Source organism: Myxocyprinus asiaticus, chromosome 35 (assembly GCF_019703515.2).
Source record: "Myxocyprinus asiaticus isolate MX2 ecotype Aquarium Trade chromosome 35, UBuf_Myxa_2, whole genome shotgun sequence".
NCBI lineage: Eukaryota > Metazoa > Chordata > Actinopteri > Cypriniformes > Catostomidae > Myxocyprinus > Myxocyprinus asiaticus.
This window is the reverse complement of record NC_059378.1, coordinates 11006220-11022204: the sequence shown is the minus strand read 5'-3', so window position 1 is coordinate 11022204 and position 15985 is coordinate 11006220. Positions and strand designations below refer to the sequence as shown.

At 36.0% G+C, this 15985-nt stretch overlaps 1 protein-coding gene across 6 annotated transcripts in view; it reads left to right on the top strand.

Annotated features, from left to right (window-relative positions):
• The first annotated feature begins 4504 nt into the window (after positions 1-4504).
• Positions 4505-15985, top strand: part of LOC127426159 (myoD family inhibitor-like) — a 52447-nt gene continuing 40966 nt past the window's right edge. For 2 of the 6 annotated variants that reach the window (XM_051672743.1, XM_051672742.1), the window contains exons 1-2: positions 4505-4916; positions 5594-5725. In XM_051672743.1, the coding sequence (XP_051528703.1) occupies positions 5632-5725 (94 nt within the window). In that variant the 5' untranslated portion in view covers positions 4505-4916; positions 5594-5631. Of the gene's footprint in view, positions 4917-5593; positions 5811-15985 lie in introns of all 6 variants that reach the window. The other 4 variants (XM_051672745.1, XM_051672744.1, XM_051672748.1 and 1 more) reach the window with 2 other exon arrangements.

Below are 15985 nucleotides of genomic sequence, written 5' to 3'. Positions count from 1 at the left end.
GAGGAAAATCAGAATACAGTTAATTTCAAACGTCACAAAACATCTCACTACTGTACATGTCTCATCTAATAATTATGGCCTTTCACTGTAGAATTTATCCATTTAGCATCACAGCATGAAAACAATTGAAAACATTGTCACTACACACAGACAGTGCAGGAAAAACACTGTTCCATTTTATACTCAGTAATAATGCCATTTCATAACATGTAAAGCATTCACAAAAAAAATGCTAAATAGAAATGAACATACTCTCAAAATTTCTAATGAACTTTCAGCACACGTACACACACCTGTTAGCATAATAATGCTTTCATTTATGTAATTCATCATCTATCGTAGCCGGACCATAACGGTGGATAATATAAGTAATATAAGTAATCCCCGCTGTTGACTTCTTGCCAGTTTGTTTGTGAAAAGAGCACACAAACAAATTATTCCAAAGCTTTTTCAAACTGATGTTCCTAAGTCAATCCTTCTGTAGGCAGCCGATGGAAGTATCAGCATCTGGGACTGGAGCGCTGTGCTTTGCAAGTGGTTTCTGATCATAACATTGATGTTATACACAAAACTTTAGTTTCGCTTGATTATTAAGTTAACCATTAACTGCATACATTGTCCAGGAAATTTTTAAGACATCTTACAACATTTAAAAAGCAAGAATCTAACCGCATGACATGCAAGCAAGCAGTGATATATATTTATTTATATATATATATATATATATATATATATATATATATATATATATATATATATATATATATATATATATATATATATATATATATATATATATATATATAAAATAAAGGTTATATATTATTAACTTTTGTGTTATTCTAAATGTATACATATACTGGTGGCCAAAATTTTGGAATAATGTACAGATGTTGCTGTTTCGGAAGGAAGTTGGTACTTTAATTCAACAAAAAGTTGCATTCAACTGATCACAAAGTATAGTCAAGACATTACTGATGTAAAAACAGCACCATCACTATTTGAAAAAAGGTCCCATTTCCATCACTCCAACACCTTATCTTTGAGTAATCATGCTAAATTGCTAATTTGGTACTAGAAAATCACTTTTGAAAGCTATTTGGTTCATTAAATGAAGCTTAACATTGTCTTTGTGTTTGTTTTTGAGTTGCCACAGTATGCAATAGACTGGCGTGTCTTAAGGTCAATATTAGGTCAAAAATGGCAAAAAAGAAACAGCTTTCTCTAGAAACTCATCAGTCAATCATTGTTTTGAGGAATGAAGGCTATGCAATGCTTGAAATTGCCAAAAAACTGAAGATTTCATACAAACCTGTACACTACAGTCTTCAAAGACAAAGGACAACTGGCTCTAACAAGGACAGAAAGAGATGTGGAAGGCCAGATGTACAGCTAAACAAGAGGATAAGTACATCAGAGTCTCTAGTTTGAGAAATAGATGCCTCACATGTCCTCAGCTGACAGCTTCATTGAATTCTACCCGCTCAATACCAGTTTCATGTACAACAGTAAAGAGAAGACTCAGGGGTGCAGGTCTTATGGGAAGAATTGCAAAGAAAAAGCCACTTTTGAAACAGAAAAAAACAAAAAGAAAAGGTTAGAGTGGGCAAAGAAACACAGACATTGGACAACAGATAATTGGAAAAGAGTGTTATGGATCTGAACCCCATTGATCTTTTGTGGGATCAGCTAGACTGTAAAGTGCGCTAAGACAGCCACGTCTAGGGCAAGTGCTACAGGAAGTGTGGGGTGAAATGTCACCTGAATATCTGGACAAACTGACAGCTAGAATGCCAAGGATCTGCTGTACGTGGAGGATTTTTTTATGAGAACTCACTGAAGTAGTTTAAGAAGTTCTGAATTTTTATTTCAAATTGTAATAGTAATTTTTCACGTTATTAATGTCCTGACTATACACTGTGATCAGTTGAATGCCACTTTGGTAAATAAAAGTACCAATTTCTTTCCATAAGAGCAAAATCGGTACATTACTCCAAACTTTTGGCTGCCAGTTTGTGTGTGTGTGTGTGTGTGTGTGTGTGTGTGTGTGTGTGTGTGTGTGATATATATATATATATATATATATATATATATATATATATATATATATATATATATTACATATTTAAAATACAAAATATAAATAACTGTATTCCACGGGGGCCTGGGTAGCTCAGTGGTAAAAGACGCTGGCTACCACCCCTGGAGTTCGCTAGTTGGAATCCCAGGGTGTGCTGAGTGACTCCAGCCAGGTCTCCTAAGCAACCAAATTAGCCCGGTTGCTAGGGAGGGTAGAGTCACATGGGGTAACCTCCTCGTGGTCGCTATAATGTGGTTCGTTCTCGGTGGGGCGCATGGTGAGTTGAGCGTGGATGCCGCAGTGGATGGCGTGAAGCCTCCAAACGCGCTATGTCTCCGTGGCAACGTACTCAACAAGCCATGTGATAAGATGCGCGGTTTGATGGTCTCAGATGCGGAGGCAACTGGGATTCATCCTCCGCCACCCAGATTGAGGCGAACCACTACGCGACCACGAGGACTTAAAAGCGCACTGGGAATTGGGCATTCCAAATTGGGTGAAAAAGGGGAAAAAATCAACACACACACACACAAAAACTGTATTCCACTACAGTTACAATTTAAATCATTGGTAATTAGAATACAGTTACATTCAAAAAGTATTTTGATTACTGAAGAGATTACTTTGCATTTTATTGTCATTTGTTTCATTTAATATTTAGTCCTTTCAGATGGAAAACATTTATAAATAGAAATGATGCGATCCAAAGTTCATTTGAAGAGCGGTGAAACACTTTCTTATGATGTGTTACATTCATACGAGCAGACAGAGAAGTAAGTTTGAAGTAAATTTGGAGCAGAAGAAATAGAAATAAACCTTGTGTAAATTGTCAGCTTTATGCTAAGTTAAAATGCTATTTCTAGCCATTTTACATGCACGTGTTACCAGCCATGAACATATTTTTATCAAGAAAATTAACGTTGGATCATAATTTCTTTTTTTCTAGTTAGACCTTTGATATTAGGGCAAAAATCTTATTCTTGATAATAATTTTTGTATTGTTTTCCTGTAAAAATATCAAAAATCCTTAAAACAAGATCAATTTGATTTACCTTGTTTTAGAAACAACACTGCATAAGATATTTAGGGTTTTTCAGGGAATGGATTTTTAACATGTGTATTTTGTCTTACTGTACTGGCAGAGTTTTTATAGTCAAAACAAGTGAAAAAATCTACCAGTGCTGAAGAAGTAATCCAAAGTATTTAGAATACGTTACTGACCTTGAGTAATCTAACGGAATATGTTACAAATAAAATTTTAACAGCATGTATTCTGTAATCTGTAGTGGAATACATTTCAAAAGTAACCCTCCCAACCCTGTTTATATATATATATATATATATATATATATATATATATATATATATATATATATATATATATATATATATATATACATACATTTTAGAATAATACAAAAGTTAATAACATGTATATGTATATGTGTGTGTGTGTGTGTGTGTGAGTATATATATATGTATGTATGTATGTATGTATGTGATATATATATATATATATATATATATATATATATATATATATATATATATATAGATTAACTTTTGTATTATTCTAAAATGTATGTATGTATGTATATATACAGTATTGTGCAAAAGTCTTTGACACATAAGATGTTTCACAAACATTTGTCATAAAACGGTTATTTATATCTTCAATTTTAGTGTGTCACTCGGAAATATAAATTTTAGACTCCCAAACATTCCTTTTGCAAATAGAAAAGATTAGAATAGAAGAACAGGGAGCCCTGCAACAGATGTCATGACCCCCAGAGAGCTCCCCTCTGAACATCGAGTCTGTCTGGGATTACATGAAGAAGCAGAAGCATTTGAGACATCATAAATAGAAGATCTCTGGAGAATTCTCCATGAAGTTTGGAACATCCTATCTGCCAACAACCAAGAAAAACCGTGTCCAGGTGTATCTAGGAAATTGGTGCTGTTTTGGTGGTCAAATCAAATATTGATTTAGCTTTTTTTTTTCTTTTTTTTTTTTTAAACTACACTTTGTATTATGTTAATTGATAAATAAAAACTATTCATGAAATTATTATTGAAGAAATCCTTACTATGCAACATTTTTCACAAGTGCTTAAAACTTTTGCACAGTACTGTGTGTGTGTGTGTGTGTGTGTGTGTGTGTGTGTGTGTGTGTGTGTGTATATATATATATATATATATATATATATATATATATATATATATATATATATTTTTATATATATATATATATATATATATATTCATTACTCTGTTTACTTCTGACGTGTATGCATATGTTGTGGTCCTGGACAGCGCTCTGTAATTGTAGAGTACAGGCATCTGTTGCCTGAAGGGAGTCGGTGTAATCAGCCCCCATGTCATTTCCTGTCGAATAGTCTGGAGCGGTCTGCGCGACTGCTGCTGCTTCAAGAGAGTCCTGAGCGAAAGTGCGCGAGCTGACAACACTGAGGAGCCACCGCAACAACTTTCCCATTACTGGAAATTAAAAAGGGAATTTAAGGGAATAACTTTTCATAACTGTTTACATTTGTTTTGTATTTAAATTTTTATTTAGTTTACTGACAACTCACGGAGTTTTCTGTCAAGCTTTTTTGGCTCTATGAGAGTTTGAAGAAGAATATAAATCACTTTATTTTTTCGACGCTGGAGAAAAGGGTTGTGATAAACTAATAAATGAGGAATAACAGGTGTCAACACGAATGTAAATAAAAAAGCACAAACAAATACTTGGGACAGCTGTAATAAAGAGTTTGTTTTGCGCGTGGACTGAAAGATGTATCACTGAAACAACACTGGTACTGAGTAACCGTCGCAGGTAAGACTTTTAAACACTTTTGATTTATTTTTATTTTTTTCTGTCTCGGGTTTTCTTAGTAAATTGTGGACACGTTCAACAGGTTTGAGTGAGTTTCAGCAGGAGCGTGCAGAGACTCGCCACAGACAAACCACGGCATGAAAACTAACAGTCATGTTGTGCTCTGCACATGTACTGTGCGAGATTATTAAACTATTTGTAGTATTTGTAGAGTTAATATCAGTTATGAAATAACTTTATGGTGTCTTTGAGATCACAAGTTCACTTTAAGGATTCTTATTCCACAAAAGGTTTTAATTAAACTCTTGAAATAGCATGTTTACCACAGGAATGGGATGGTTCAAACATCAAAATAGGTTATTTACTTAGGCTAGTTGTTCATTTAGCAAGTTAGTTCATGACTCAAACCCTATATTTGGACCGGTCTGATCTATTGTATCTTGGCAAACCAAATTTTGATGGTTTTTGGCCATGACCTCATTTGGCCTCTGCTTCATTGTGCCATTTTTGCTTTTTCTTCTTTTGCCAAGCATTATTTCCCAAGACGCCAGTGTTTTTAAATGCTTTGGCCCACTGACATGAACTAAACAATAGCAGGAGAAAGTGATAGTGGGAACAAGGATAGTAGTGTGTTCACAGGCTTGATTCTTGTTCTTAGCTGTGTGTGTCTTTTGTAGGGTAATTTCTAGTCACCTGGCACCTAGCTCTTGAACAGATGTCTGAGGAGGAGCACAGCCACTGTGCCAGACCTCCTGATGGAGTCCAACCAGACAGCCGGCCCCTGGAAGCCCTCACAGCCCCATGCCCAGGTAGAGCAGGCACCAGCTTCTGCTGAAGAATAGACCTATGAGATGTCTGGATGTAACTTTACACTGAAACAAAATGTTTCGTCAGGTAACCTTAAAAAATGTGCTTCATGTGGTAACGTCTAAATTAACAGTTTTCTATTCAAGAAAAGAATATGAATTAATATGACTGAATCAACCTGACTGTGTTAGGTTACACCAGTGGAAGTAACCTTTAAGGGTTACATCAGCTGTAAATAGCTCTTTAAGGTAAAAACAGCATGATACAATTTTTACATGTAGCATAACTTTTAATCAGTTGATCATTCCCACTCAATAGGTTTTAGGTTATACATAAAATGTGTCTGACTGAGGGGGTTGTTTTCACCCTTGGTCATTTCGCCGTCCGACTGAATTCAGTGCCCAGATAGATGCCAAGTCAGTGCAGTGCTGATCTCTGTGAAATAACAGAGAATGTCCTCACCCATGCATGAGAGCTTATCCAAGATCAGATGATGGTGAGGTTTGTCTTGTGACTAATGAGGAGACAGCCCTCTAATTAAATCTGAAAATTGTAAGGCCAAAGATAGTTAAAAAAAAAATGGCTCTTGTTAGGAAGTTTTCTTTTCAAATTACATATAAGAGTTGTTTTTGTGTTTTGGCTTGTGAAAGTCTGAAAACAGGGCTCACAGTGCTAGTGAGGCGTTTTGTGGTTTGAATAGTATACACTTGTTAGCTCACACTGTAAAAAGTGAGAACTAGGGCTGGGTATTGATTAAGGCTGCACGATTAAAGCAAGAGATTATTTCCCTTGATATTGTAATTGTGATTAATTGCCATATTGTAATTGCCATATTTTTTATGTAGGCTACACATCCAAAACAAGCTGAGTTACTTTATAGCTGTTTTATCAGTAAATGAAGACAGTGCCTAAATGGTCCAATTCACATTAGCCCTCTTAAGCAGCATGAAAAACAATGCTGTTGCTCAAGTCTTGAATAAGTTATACACAGAAGTGAGCTCGGACGTGTCTGTGATTGGTGACCATACTCAACAGCTGCAAAAACGTGTTAAATTAAAACTTTTGACGCAACATGAGTAGCCCTACATGGCCAGCTTTAATTGACACTTTTCTCAATTAGTTATTTGTTAATTGTGTAATTGTAATCTCAGTTATTTATTTAATTAAATGTGCAGCCCTGTATTGATACAGATTTCCCGATTCGATTAAATTCCGATTCTCTAGCTCTCGATTCAGTTTCGATACAATTCAGTTCCGGTACAAATTGGTATATTTCCAATATAATGTTAATTTGCTTAAATATTAAAGAAATTCTACCCTAGCTAATGCAGTTAATTATATAATATAGTGTCTTGAAATCGTATAAATTATATTGCATGTTACATTTTGTTGTTTACATGCATAATTTGTGCTATATATAAGTTCGCCACTATACTATTCAGTCACTGCTGAGTAAAATCTGAACATTTACCAGCCAGTGGCTAATCACAGATATACTTAGTCACATAATAATAATAATAGTAATAATAAAGTGAAATAATCTGGTTGCATATGCAAGATACGTATTCACATTGTAGAGGGTTGCCTCATAGTTAAAGACTGATCTTGGGATTTAAGAATCTATATCGAAATTCAAATGAAGATTGCGATGAATCTGAAAATCAATATTTTTACCCAGCCCTAGTGGGAACCTGCAGTTGTTACCTTAAAGATTTTTTTATACTTGATCTAACCCTAAAAAGTACTTTTGTTGGTGTAACCTAATGTAGTTAATGTAGTAATGTAGTCGTGGTAAATGACGCTGGCTACCACCCCTGGAGTTCGCTAGTTCGAATCCCTGGGCGTGCTGAGTGACTAATGTCCTCGTGGTCGCTATAATATGGTTCGTTCTCGGTGGGGCGTGTGGTGAGTTGAGCGCGGATGCCGCGGTGGATGGCGTGAAGCCTCCAAACGCGCTATGTCTCCGTGGCAACGCGCTCAGCAAGCCACGTAATAAGATGCGTGTGTTGACGGTCTCAGATGCGGAGGCAGCTGGGATTCGTCCTCCACCACCCGGATTGAGGCGAATCACTATGCGACCACGAGGACTTAAAAGCACATTGGGAATTAGGCATTCCAAATTGGGTGAAAAAATAAAAAAAAAATAAAAAAAATGTAGTCATGTTTAATAATAATTACGACTTAATTTACTGTAGATCTTACCACATGAAGCCCATTCTGACAAAAATATTTTTTACAGTGTACACTGGAAGAAACAAATGTTAACCTAAAAATGTGTTTCATGGGGTAACATCTAAATGAATCTGTTCCATTCAATTAAAAAATATTACTTCACTGAATCAACCTGAATACATTAGGTTACACCAACTAAACTTTTAAATTTTAAGAGTTAGATCACATAGAAGAAGCTCCTTAAAGGTAACAATTTCAGGTTACTACTTTTTACTACTTTTTACAGTGTATTCATTTTACAGGTTCATGCGTTGCTGTAAGTGGGCGGCCCCGTTATAGGAATATTCCGGGGTCAATACAAGCTAAGTTCAATCGACAGAATTTGTGGCATAATATTGATTACCACAAATGTTAATTTTGACTTGCCCATCCTTTTCTTTAAAAAAAAGCAAAAATCTGGGTTCCAGTGAGGCACTTACAATGGAAGTGAATGGGGCCAATACATAAATGTTAAAATGCTCACTGTTTGCAAGTATGCGTGTTAAAAATTTTAGTGTGATAAATGTGATCGCTTATTAACCTGTTTTATGTAAAGTTAAGATGTAATCTCAACAAACCCTAAAAACCGTAAAACTGATGATTTAAACAACTTTACAACTCAAATAATACATGAGTTTTAACAGAAGAATTAATGTAAGTGCTTTTATAAAATTATAAGATTCACATTTTTATCTTTAAACCCTCCAAAAATTGGCCCCATTAATTTCCATTGTAAGTGCTTCACTGTAATGATTTTTGCTTTTTTAAGAAGGGAATTTGAAATTATTTTTGTGGTAATCAACATTATGCCACAAATGCTGTTGATTTAGCGTAACTTGTATTGAACCCGAAATATTCCTTTAAGAACAGAGCTGACCCTGTCATCATAGGAAACTTGGGGAAGTCAGTAGGGCATTTTTAAGGGTCTCTAAATTCTAGAGGGGGAATGGGCCACTTGGGAATAACCTTCAGATCTGCCTTACTGTCCTACTTGTGAGGGGTCAAAGAACCAGATTAGTCATGGTGCTCAATACAAAGGACACTGCAGAATATGTATGTGTGGCCTTTTAGTATGTGTGCCCATCTTTGGTCTGGGGGCCAGTGAGTGTGTAACAAGTGGCTTTGAGTACACCACCTCTGCAAACTGCCGCAGTCCTCTCCACAAGCATCATATCTGCAGGCAGAGGCCTCATATTTACTGTGGGAGAGGGCAAGTCCTGGCTCAGTCCTACATTTGCACAACAGTGCTGCAAACACCAGCAAGATTGTTGGTTCCTGTGTGACTGCTGCAACCAATGTACCATGGTAAGCCAGCCACAGTCAAAATTAGGCCACCAGGCATATGTGTGATCCACCCAATAACCGCTAATTACATTTAGCTCTAAATTGTTCCTAAACATTTGAGGTTTTGCCTCAACATGGAGCACATTTGTTTAGACTGCAAGGAATTCTCAAAATTGCTGCATTTATACTATTTGCTTAAGTTGGCCATCCTTATATTTGCATTTGTGATGCAAAATTTACATTTAAAATCAAACTTTTTATGATGATATTTTTGCTTGTTGTAGTCTGTCCTTCTTCATTTTATTATTATTAGTTAAGCCCAACAGGAATCTGATCTCAGATCTGGACTCATAGGCTAAAGTGCTTTATGAACACACAAGCTTGTTTGAGGCCGCTTGATTATGAATATGGCGCCCGTCCGAGGCTGAACACTGCCTGCATTGACTAGCCTCTTCAGTTTTAGTGACATAGTTCTGTGTAAAGGCCTGACTCACTGTGGGAGATGAACCGGCATCCACACTAACTCCCTCACTCCAGTTCTGCTCTCCTGAGTGCATGAATAAAGCAAAAACAGAAGTGTTTGCTATAACGAAAGCCAGATTTTTCTTGACTTCAGCAAGATTTGGCTTTTTTTGTGTAATTTGAAACTTTGAAACAAATACTCTGATGAACTGCCAGCATCTCTGGTTATGCTTGAATTGGGATATGACTTGAGAGTGTTGACAGAGTGCTCTATTTTTGTTTTTTAAGATGCTTTTTAAGATTTTTTTGATCATATCCACAAGTCTTCTTAAAGTTGTTTTAAGAAAATATAGATACTGCATTAATATGGGAGACTGTAAGAGGTTTATGAATTCTTCCTTTATCAAACACTGTTTGTTGCAGTGGTTTGATGAGAGAATTTTTGGCATACCTCTCACAAAACTTTGGTTATGTTTCATAAGTGACACAGTTAAAATGAATTAATATGTGACATCATCCCTCTCTTTCTCCTTTATGTTCTTTCTTTTGTTCATCAACCTTATTCACAATAGCGCCATCTTTAATTTCTGCCGGATATGACAATGAGGCTGGGAGGGATAAACTTACTTAGTCTATTCAATGGGTTGTAGTTTTGTTTAAAGTGTTTTGGATCGTTCACATACGTAACACTGAAAAAAAAACAAACATCAGTTGTCAATAAGACTCCAGAAAACATGGAGTTGGACTGGAAAATCGGATGTGATCAAGAAGCTTTGTACAGCTTTGTACATTGCATGCCATTTAAGAGACTGTAAGTCTATCCCTCACAGCCTCGTTTACATTCACGTCAAAAATCAAATATGATGCTATTGTGAAAAGGGTCTATTATCACTGGGCCGTAACATAACGGTAACATAACCCATTGAGAAATCATCAATTCAACCACTACAATCTGGTGGTTTCTTTGGCACATCCTCAAAAATAATTTGTAACACTTTACAATAAGTTAACAGTAGTTAACAACATTCGTTAACATGAACTAACAATGAACAATACTTATTTTGCATTTATTAATCTTAGTTAATATTAATTTCCACATATAGTAATATTTTTTAAAATCAAAAGTTGTATTTGTTAACATTAGTTAATGCATTATGAACTAGCATGAACTAACAATAAACAATTGTATTTTATTAACTAACATTAACAAAGATTAATTAATGATTTAAAAAATATACTTTTAATTGTTTGTTCATGATACCTAATGCATTAACTAATGTTAACGAATGGAACCTTATTTTAAAGTGTTACCAAATAATTGAATAGATTTCAACTTGGTAAATTTTCAGTCTGACCAAGTCCAACAAAACACTCTAATGTACAGTACATTTTATTGCTAAGTGACAGCAGTAACTGATGGTCCACTTGTGGCGCATCTTCAGATACACTTGAGCACCCCTGTTCTAATGACTTGATATTCTCGCCACATAATTATTTGCAGATGCTCAGCTAGCACTCCAACATGTATATTTTGGCTTCTCCTGATATGTTAGGGGCTGAGATCACTTGTCAGTCTACTTCGTGTGGGAAAGGTTTTGGAGGTTTCATCATGTTGGGTCGTTGTGGGGTCTTTCTTTGATGCTTAGCCCGATGGTTTTAAGTTGCTGTTGAGATTCCTACAGCTTTCACTTCAGTCATAGATCTTGACATTAAAATGGCAAAGTAGCAAAGGTTTCTTGAGAACATTTGCTATTCTTTAGCTCTCTAGGTTTTGGATATTTTGATTGAGAGGGTTCAAATGAGAGAACAAGATTGAGAGAGAGAGTGAGAGCGCAATCAATGCTGACCTATGAGGCAGCCGTTGGCCACTCACCAGATGGTTTGAAACTTCCTGTTGCTTCTTTGCAGCCAACAGAGGTGCATGATTGTGCAAAAGCAAATGTGTTTATGTTAAAGAGAACCAGGAGCCGTAATGCGTCATGTGTGAAGATGCCAAACTCTCAAACAAAGATACAGACCCCCACACCCTCTCCAGACAAAGCTCTCTGTTCTATCTTCTGACAGAAACTTTCAAATGCAAAATATAGTGCTGTTAAATCCTCCCTAAAGCCTACTAAATACCAGACATTTTATTTTTAATGAGCTTACAGTGTTTTCCCCCTTCTCTATTGTACTTGCTAAATAATCTGTGAATTTGGATAAATTCCAAAACAGTTCTTTGAAGCTTTTCCCCCTAAGCGTGTGTTTTTAGTCTTGGCCAGTTTACAAGCCCAGATTAAACTATTGTTTCAGAGCCAAGCTTAGTGAAGACGATACCATAGTTATCAACATATTTCTTCAGAGGATCAGCCACAGACGTTTGCTTAATTATTTTCTTTTTGCTCCCCTAATTACATCCCGGAGGGGTCATTGGGAAAAAAAAAAAATGTGTGTCATAGTCATGAAGGGCTCAGAAAAGTGTAACGGGGAGGACAAATATGGGCTCCAAATGAGGCACTCTGCTTTAATCCATCTGAGATGCTCCACTAAGTGGCACCACCTGTTTCCTGTAGCCCTCATTGCAGTGCATTCAGAAAAGTACAGATGAATGTGAATAAATATGCAACAGCCGTTGCAGAGAGTATTTCTGTGAAGAGAGCCTGGTGAAGATAAACCATATGGATGGAATATGACATGCATGGTACATATTTCCGGACAGTTGAGCAGCAAAAGAAAAGAATGCAGAGAGATATACAGGTATACAAGTCTGTAAACTTGTATGAACACCTACAATAACAAATACTGATGCTTGGATGTAGTTCTTACAAAAGCACAACTTATACCTTATATAACCTGTATAGCAGCTTGGTCAATCCTGAGCCACCAGCATGTAGTGTTGCATTTCACATTTAGCAAAAAAAGGTTATAGAGAGAGAAATATATTCTACACACATTTAGAATCTTTCCTTGTTTTTGCCCTCTATATTTGTATTATAACATAAAGATAGATGTGAAGCACCTTATTTGCACTTAAAGTTCACTAATTGTGACTGAATTTGAGGAATCCAGCCTGCAGTGTAGTTTGATTCTGTATTCTTCCAACTCCCTCTCTGTTTTCTGTGCCCTGTGGCCAGCACATTGTTCCAAATGCCTGCAAAGCTACAGCGAACCATGTCTGCCAAACCTTAACCCGATGAAAATATTAGCCAACAGCTGCATAAAATCGACCTCATTTTTCATTTCATCAGTTCTTCATTCTTTTACCTCTTCTTCATTTTCCCATCCTCTCTCTGTGTTGGCATGATATTGCCCTCAGTTGATTTTAAAGAGTGATGGTTTTAATTAGTCAGGGTAATGACAAGTAATTAACTCCCAACACAAGTGGCCGGTGCACTGCACCTCTAGGACCACCTCTGAGATTACCTTAATTTTCATTGTCATGATATACAAATGCATTTTTCTCCAGGCACATTTCGAATGGTAAAGACACAATTTTGACACTTTGTGAAAATTATCTCTAGATTGAAAGGGAGGTTATTTCGCTGGTGCACAAGAGAGGCCTTTTTCAAATGCTGCAATCTCTTGTAGTCCATTAAAAGCATAATTTGCAGTTGTGGCTCTAAGGGGAGGTCTCACTGAGTCAAAGGAGAAGTTTTATATCTCAGAGTTGGAGAAAGTTCTAATTTAAGCATGTTTCACCTGCCAGAATTTTCATTTCAGCTATTCTACAGAGACAGAGGGAGTTTCAAATATCTATAAGTCTCTTGTCAGCCTCCCTCTCTCTTTCTCTTTTGTCTCTTACTCTTGATAGCAACTTCTAAAAGAGCATTAGTCGGGGTTGTTGAAGACAGAGCAACTCTGCCACAAAATACAGAAAGGCAGGGGCTTGAGGGTTGAGCAAATTTCAAAGTGTCCCTGTAAAGCCACAAGGTTGCTTATCCTCTAAACCAGGCCTCATACCTGACTGCTTGAAGATTTTAGAAAGTCTAACCGTGTGCTCCCAGACCACAAAAGTAAATAAATGAACACCATAAAAAGGAGTGAAAGAGACTGAACAAGAGAGAGACACATAGGGAGGTGGAGAGATGAGTTAGACAGATAGGGTGACTCAGCATCCACTGTGTATTTGTGTTTTTGCCAAGTAACAGGCAGATGTTACTGTATACACACCTGTAGAATTGCATTGGTAATACTCCTCATTCTTTAACCTCCTGAGACCCCGCGTCCACATACGTGGACATGGCCTATAGCGAAGCCAAAAAGTTATGCATAATTTCATTTCATTTAAACTGACTGATCTCAGTTCAGGAGACTCTAGGCTGTCATTAAAGGGTTAAAATGTGACAAATGTGACAAAACAACATGGCGCTGATCTTTTACATAAAAACCTGTTTGAGTCAAAAAAGAGTCTCATCCGATATGTCATTTAAAACATTTCATCGATATATCGCGAAACGGCACACTATTAAACACAATGACCACGTACATGGACTAGGCTCGTTTTCCTTTTAACATCCTACATTCACTGTGTATTATCACATTGAGAATCAATGGATGCATCCAAAAGCTGGAAAATGTTGCTTTCAGAGGCTGGATACAAAGTTAGGATGAAAATAAGGTGCATTTTAAACTGTTCTGAGACCAGTGCAGACAGACAGCACACTGGAGATTAAGTCATTCCCTTATAAGGGAGCATCCTATAGCTTTCCTATACAGCCAAGTGCATTTACTCCTAATATCTGGTAAAGTTCAGTTTCAGGCTGCAGATGATGTTTGGACACTTCAGCATGTTTGGCAGACATGGGATAATTGTAATCAGTACGTAGATTCAGAATTTTTCATGCAAAACTGTATTTTAACTTGGTTGGCAGTAGGGTTGCTCCGATACCAAAATTTTGGCTTCAGTATGATATCAGCCCTGGTACCTCAGTATTGATACTAAATCAATACTATAATCAGCTAATAAAAAGCCTCAGATTTGTGATGAAATTACACAGAAAATGAATAATGTTCAGTTTAAATTTTTCTGGATTCCATGTTAAATGTTTTGATTGAATATTATGATCAAATGGTGTTTAATAAAATTTGTACATACAGTTTTAATCAAATAAAAATATAATTATTTATATATATATATATATATATATTTGTATTTATTTATTTTATTTTTTTACAAAGAATTGCTATAATTTGGGGGGTAAAATAAAATGGAGCTTCACAGTATTAATGAAAACACAAATGAAAAAAAAAAATCTGATTACCTGTGGCACAAGGCTGCTTGCATTTGTGATATTGCTTACAGATAATAATAATAATAATAATAACCATTTAATATTACATAATTGCAATTATTATTGCTACTTTTTGAATATTATATTTTTATACAGTAGTTATATTTTTCTGTCTTCAATTTCATGGATCCATTTGAAAAGAGCTTTCATATTAGTGGGACTTTTATTTTGACAGACCTTTGAGTTCTTGTTTTTAAGGGTTAGTTATATCAAGCTTCCCATTAATGCTGGGATACTCCCGTCGCGACTCTCGAGCTGAAATCTCCGAGCTGCACCCGAGGAGTTAATTTAAAGTAATAGTTCACCCATAAATGAAAATTTGCTGATAATTTACTCACCCTCAGGCCATCCAAGGTGTATCTGAGTTTTTCTTCATCAAAACAGAATTTAAGACTTTTAGGATTTCATCTCTGAAATCCTAAAATATGTACCATTTTTAAAGAAAACATGAGTGAGCAGGCAAAACACATTTCTTTTATTTCTTATGGGATTCATATTCAACTGTAGGTTATAACAGAATGGCACAATCATAAAACAAAACATGGCAACAAAGAAAAAAGGTCTTTTGACAGTTCTTTCTGCTCCCCATGGCTCAGTATCTAGCCTGCTTAGTGCATCCATGTGAGAGCTAACAAACCCATTGACTATTTCTACACTACTTCGACACTAATTGCAATGTAAAAAGCCACAGGTGTGGGAAATTAACCTTTAATTGCCATTTAAACCTGTCTGTGTCACCTTGTGTGTCTGTAACAAGGCCAGACATTCAAGGAATCAGGGACATTTGGGTGATTTCTGTTATCATTATGATTTAAAAAGGAGCCAAACAACTATGTGATAATAAATGGCTTCATATGATCACTATACTTAAATAAAAGCAGTTTTTTTGCATGATCAGTCATATTTTCAAAATCAGTGCCAAAATTTCACAATTTCTGCCAGGGTATGCAAACTTTTGAGCACAACTGTATATACTGTTGAAGTCAGAAGTTTACATACACTTAGGCTTAAGTAATTAAAACTAATTTTTTAACC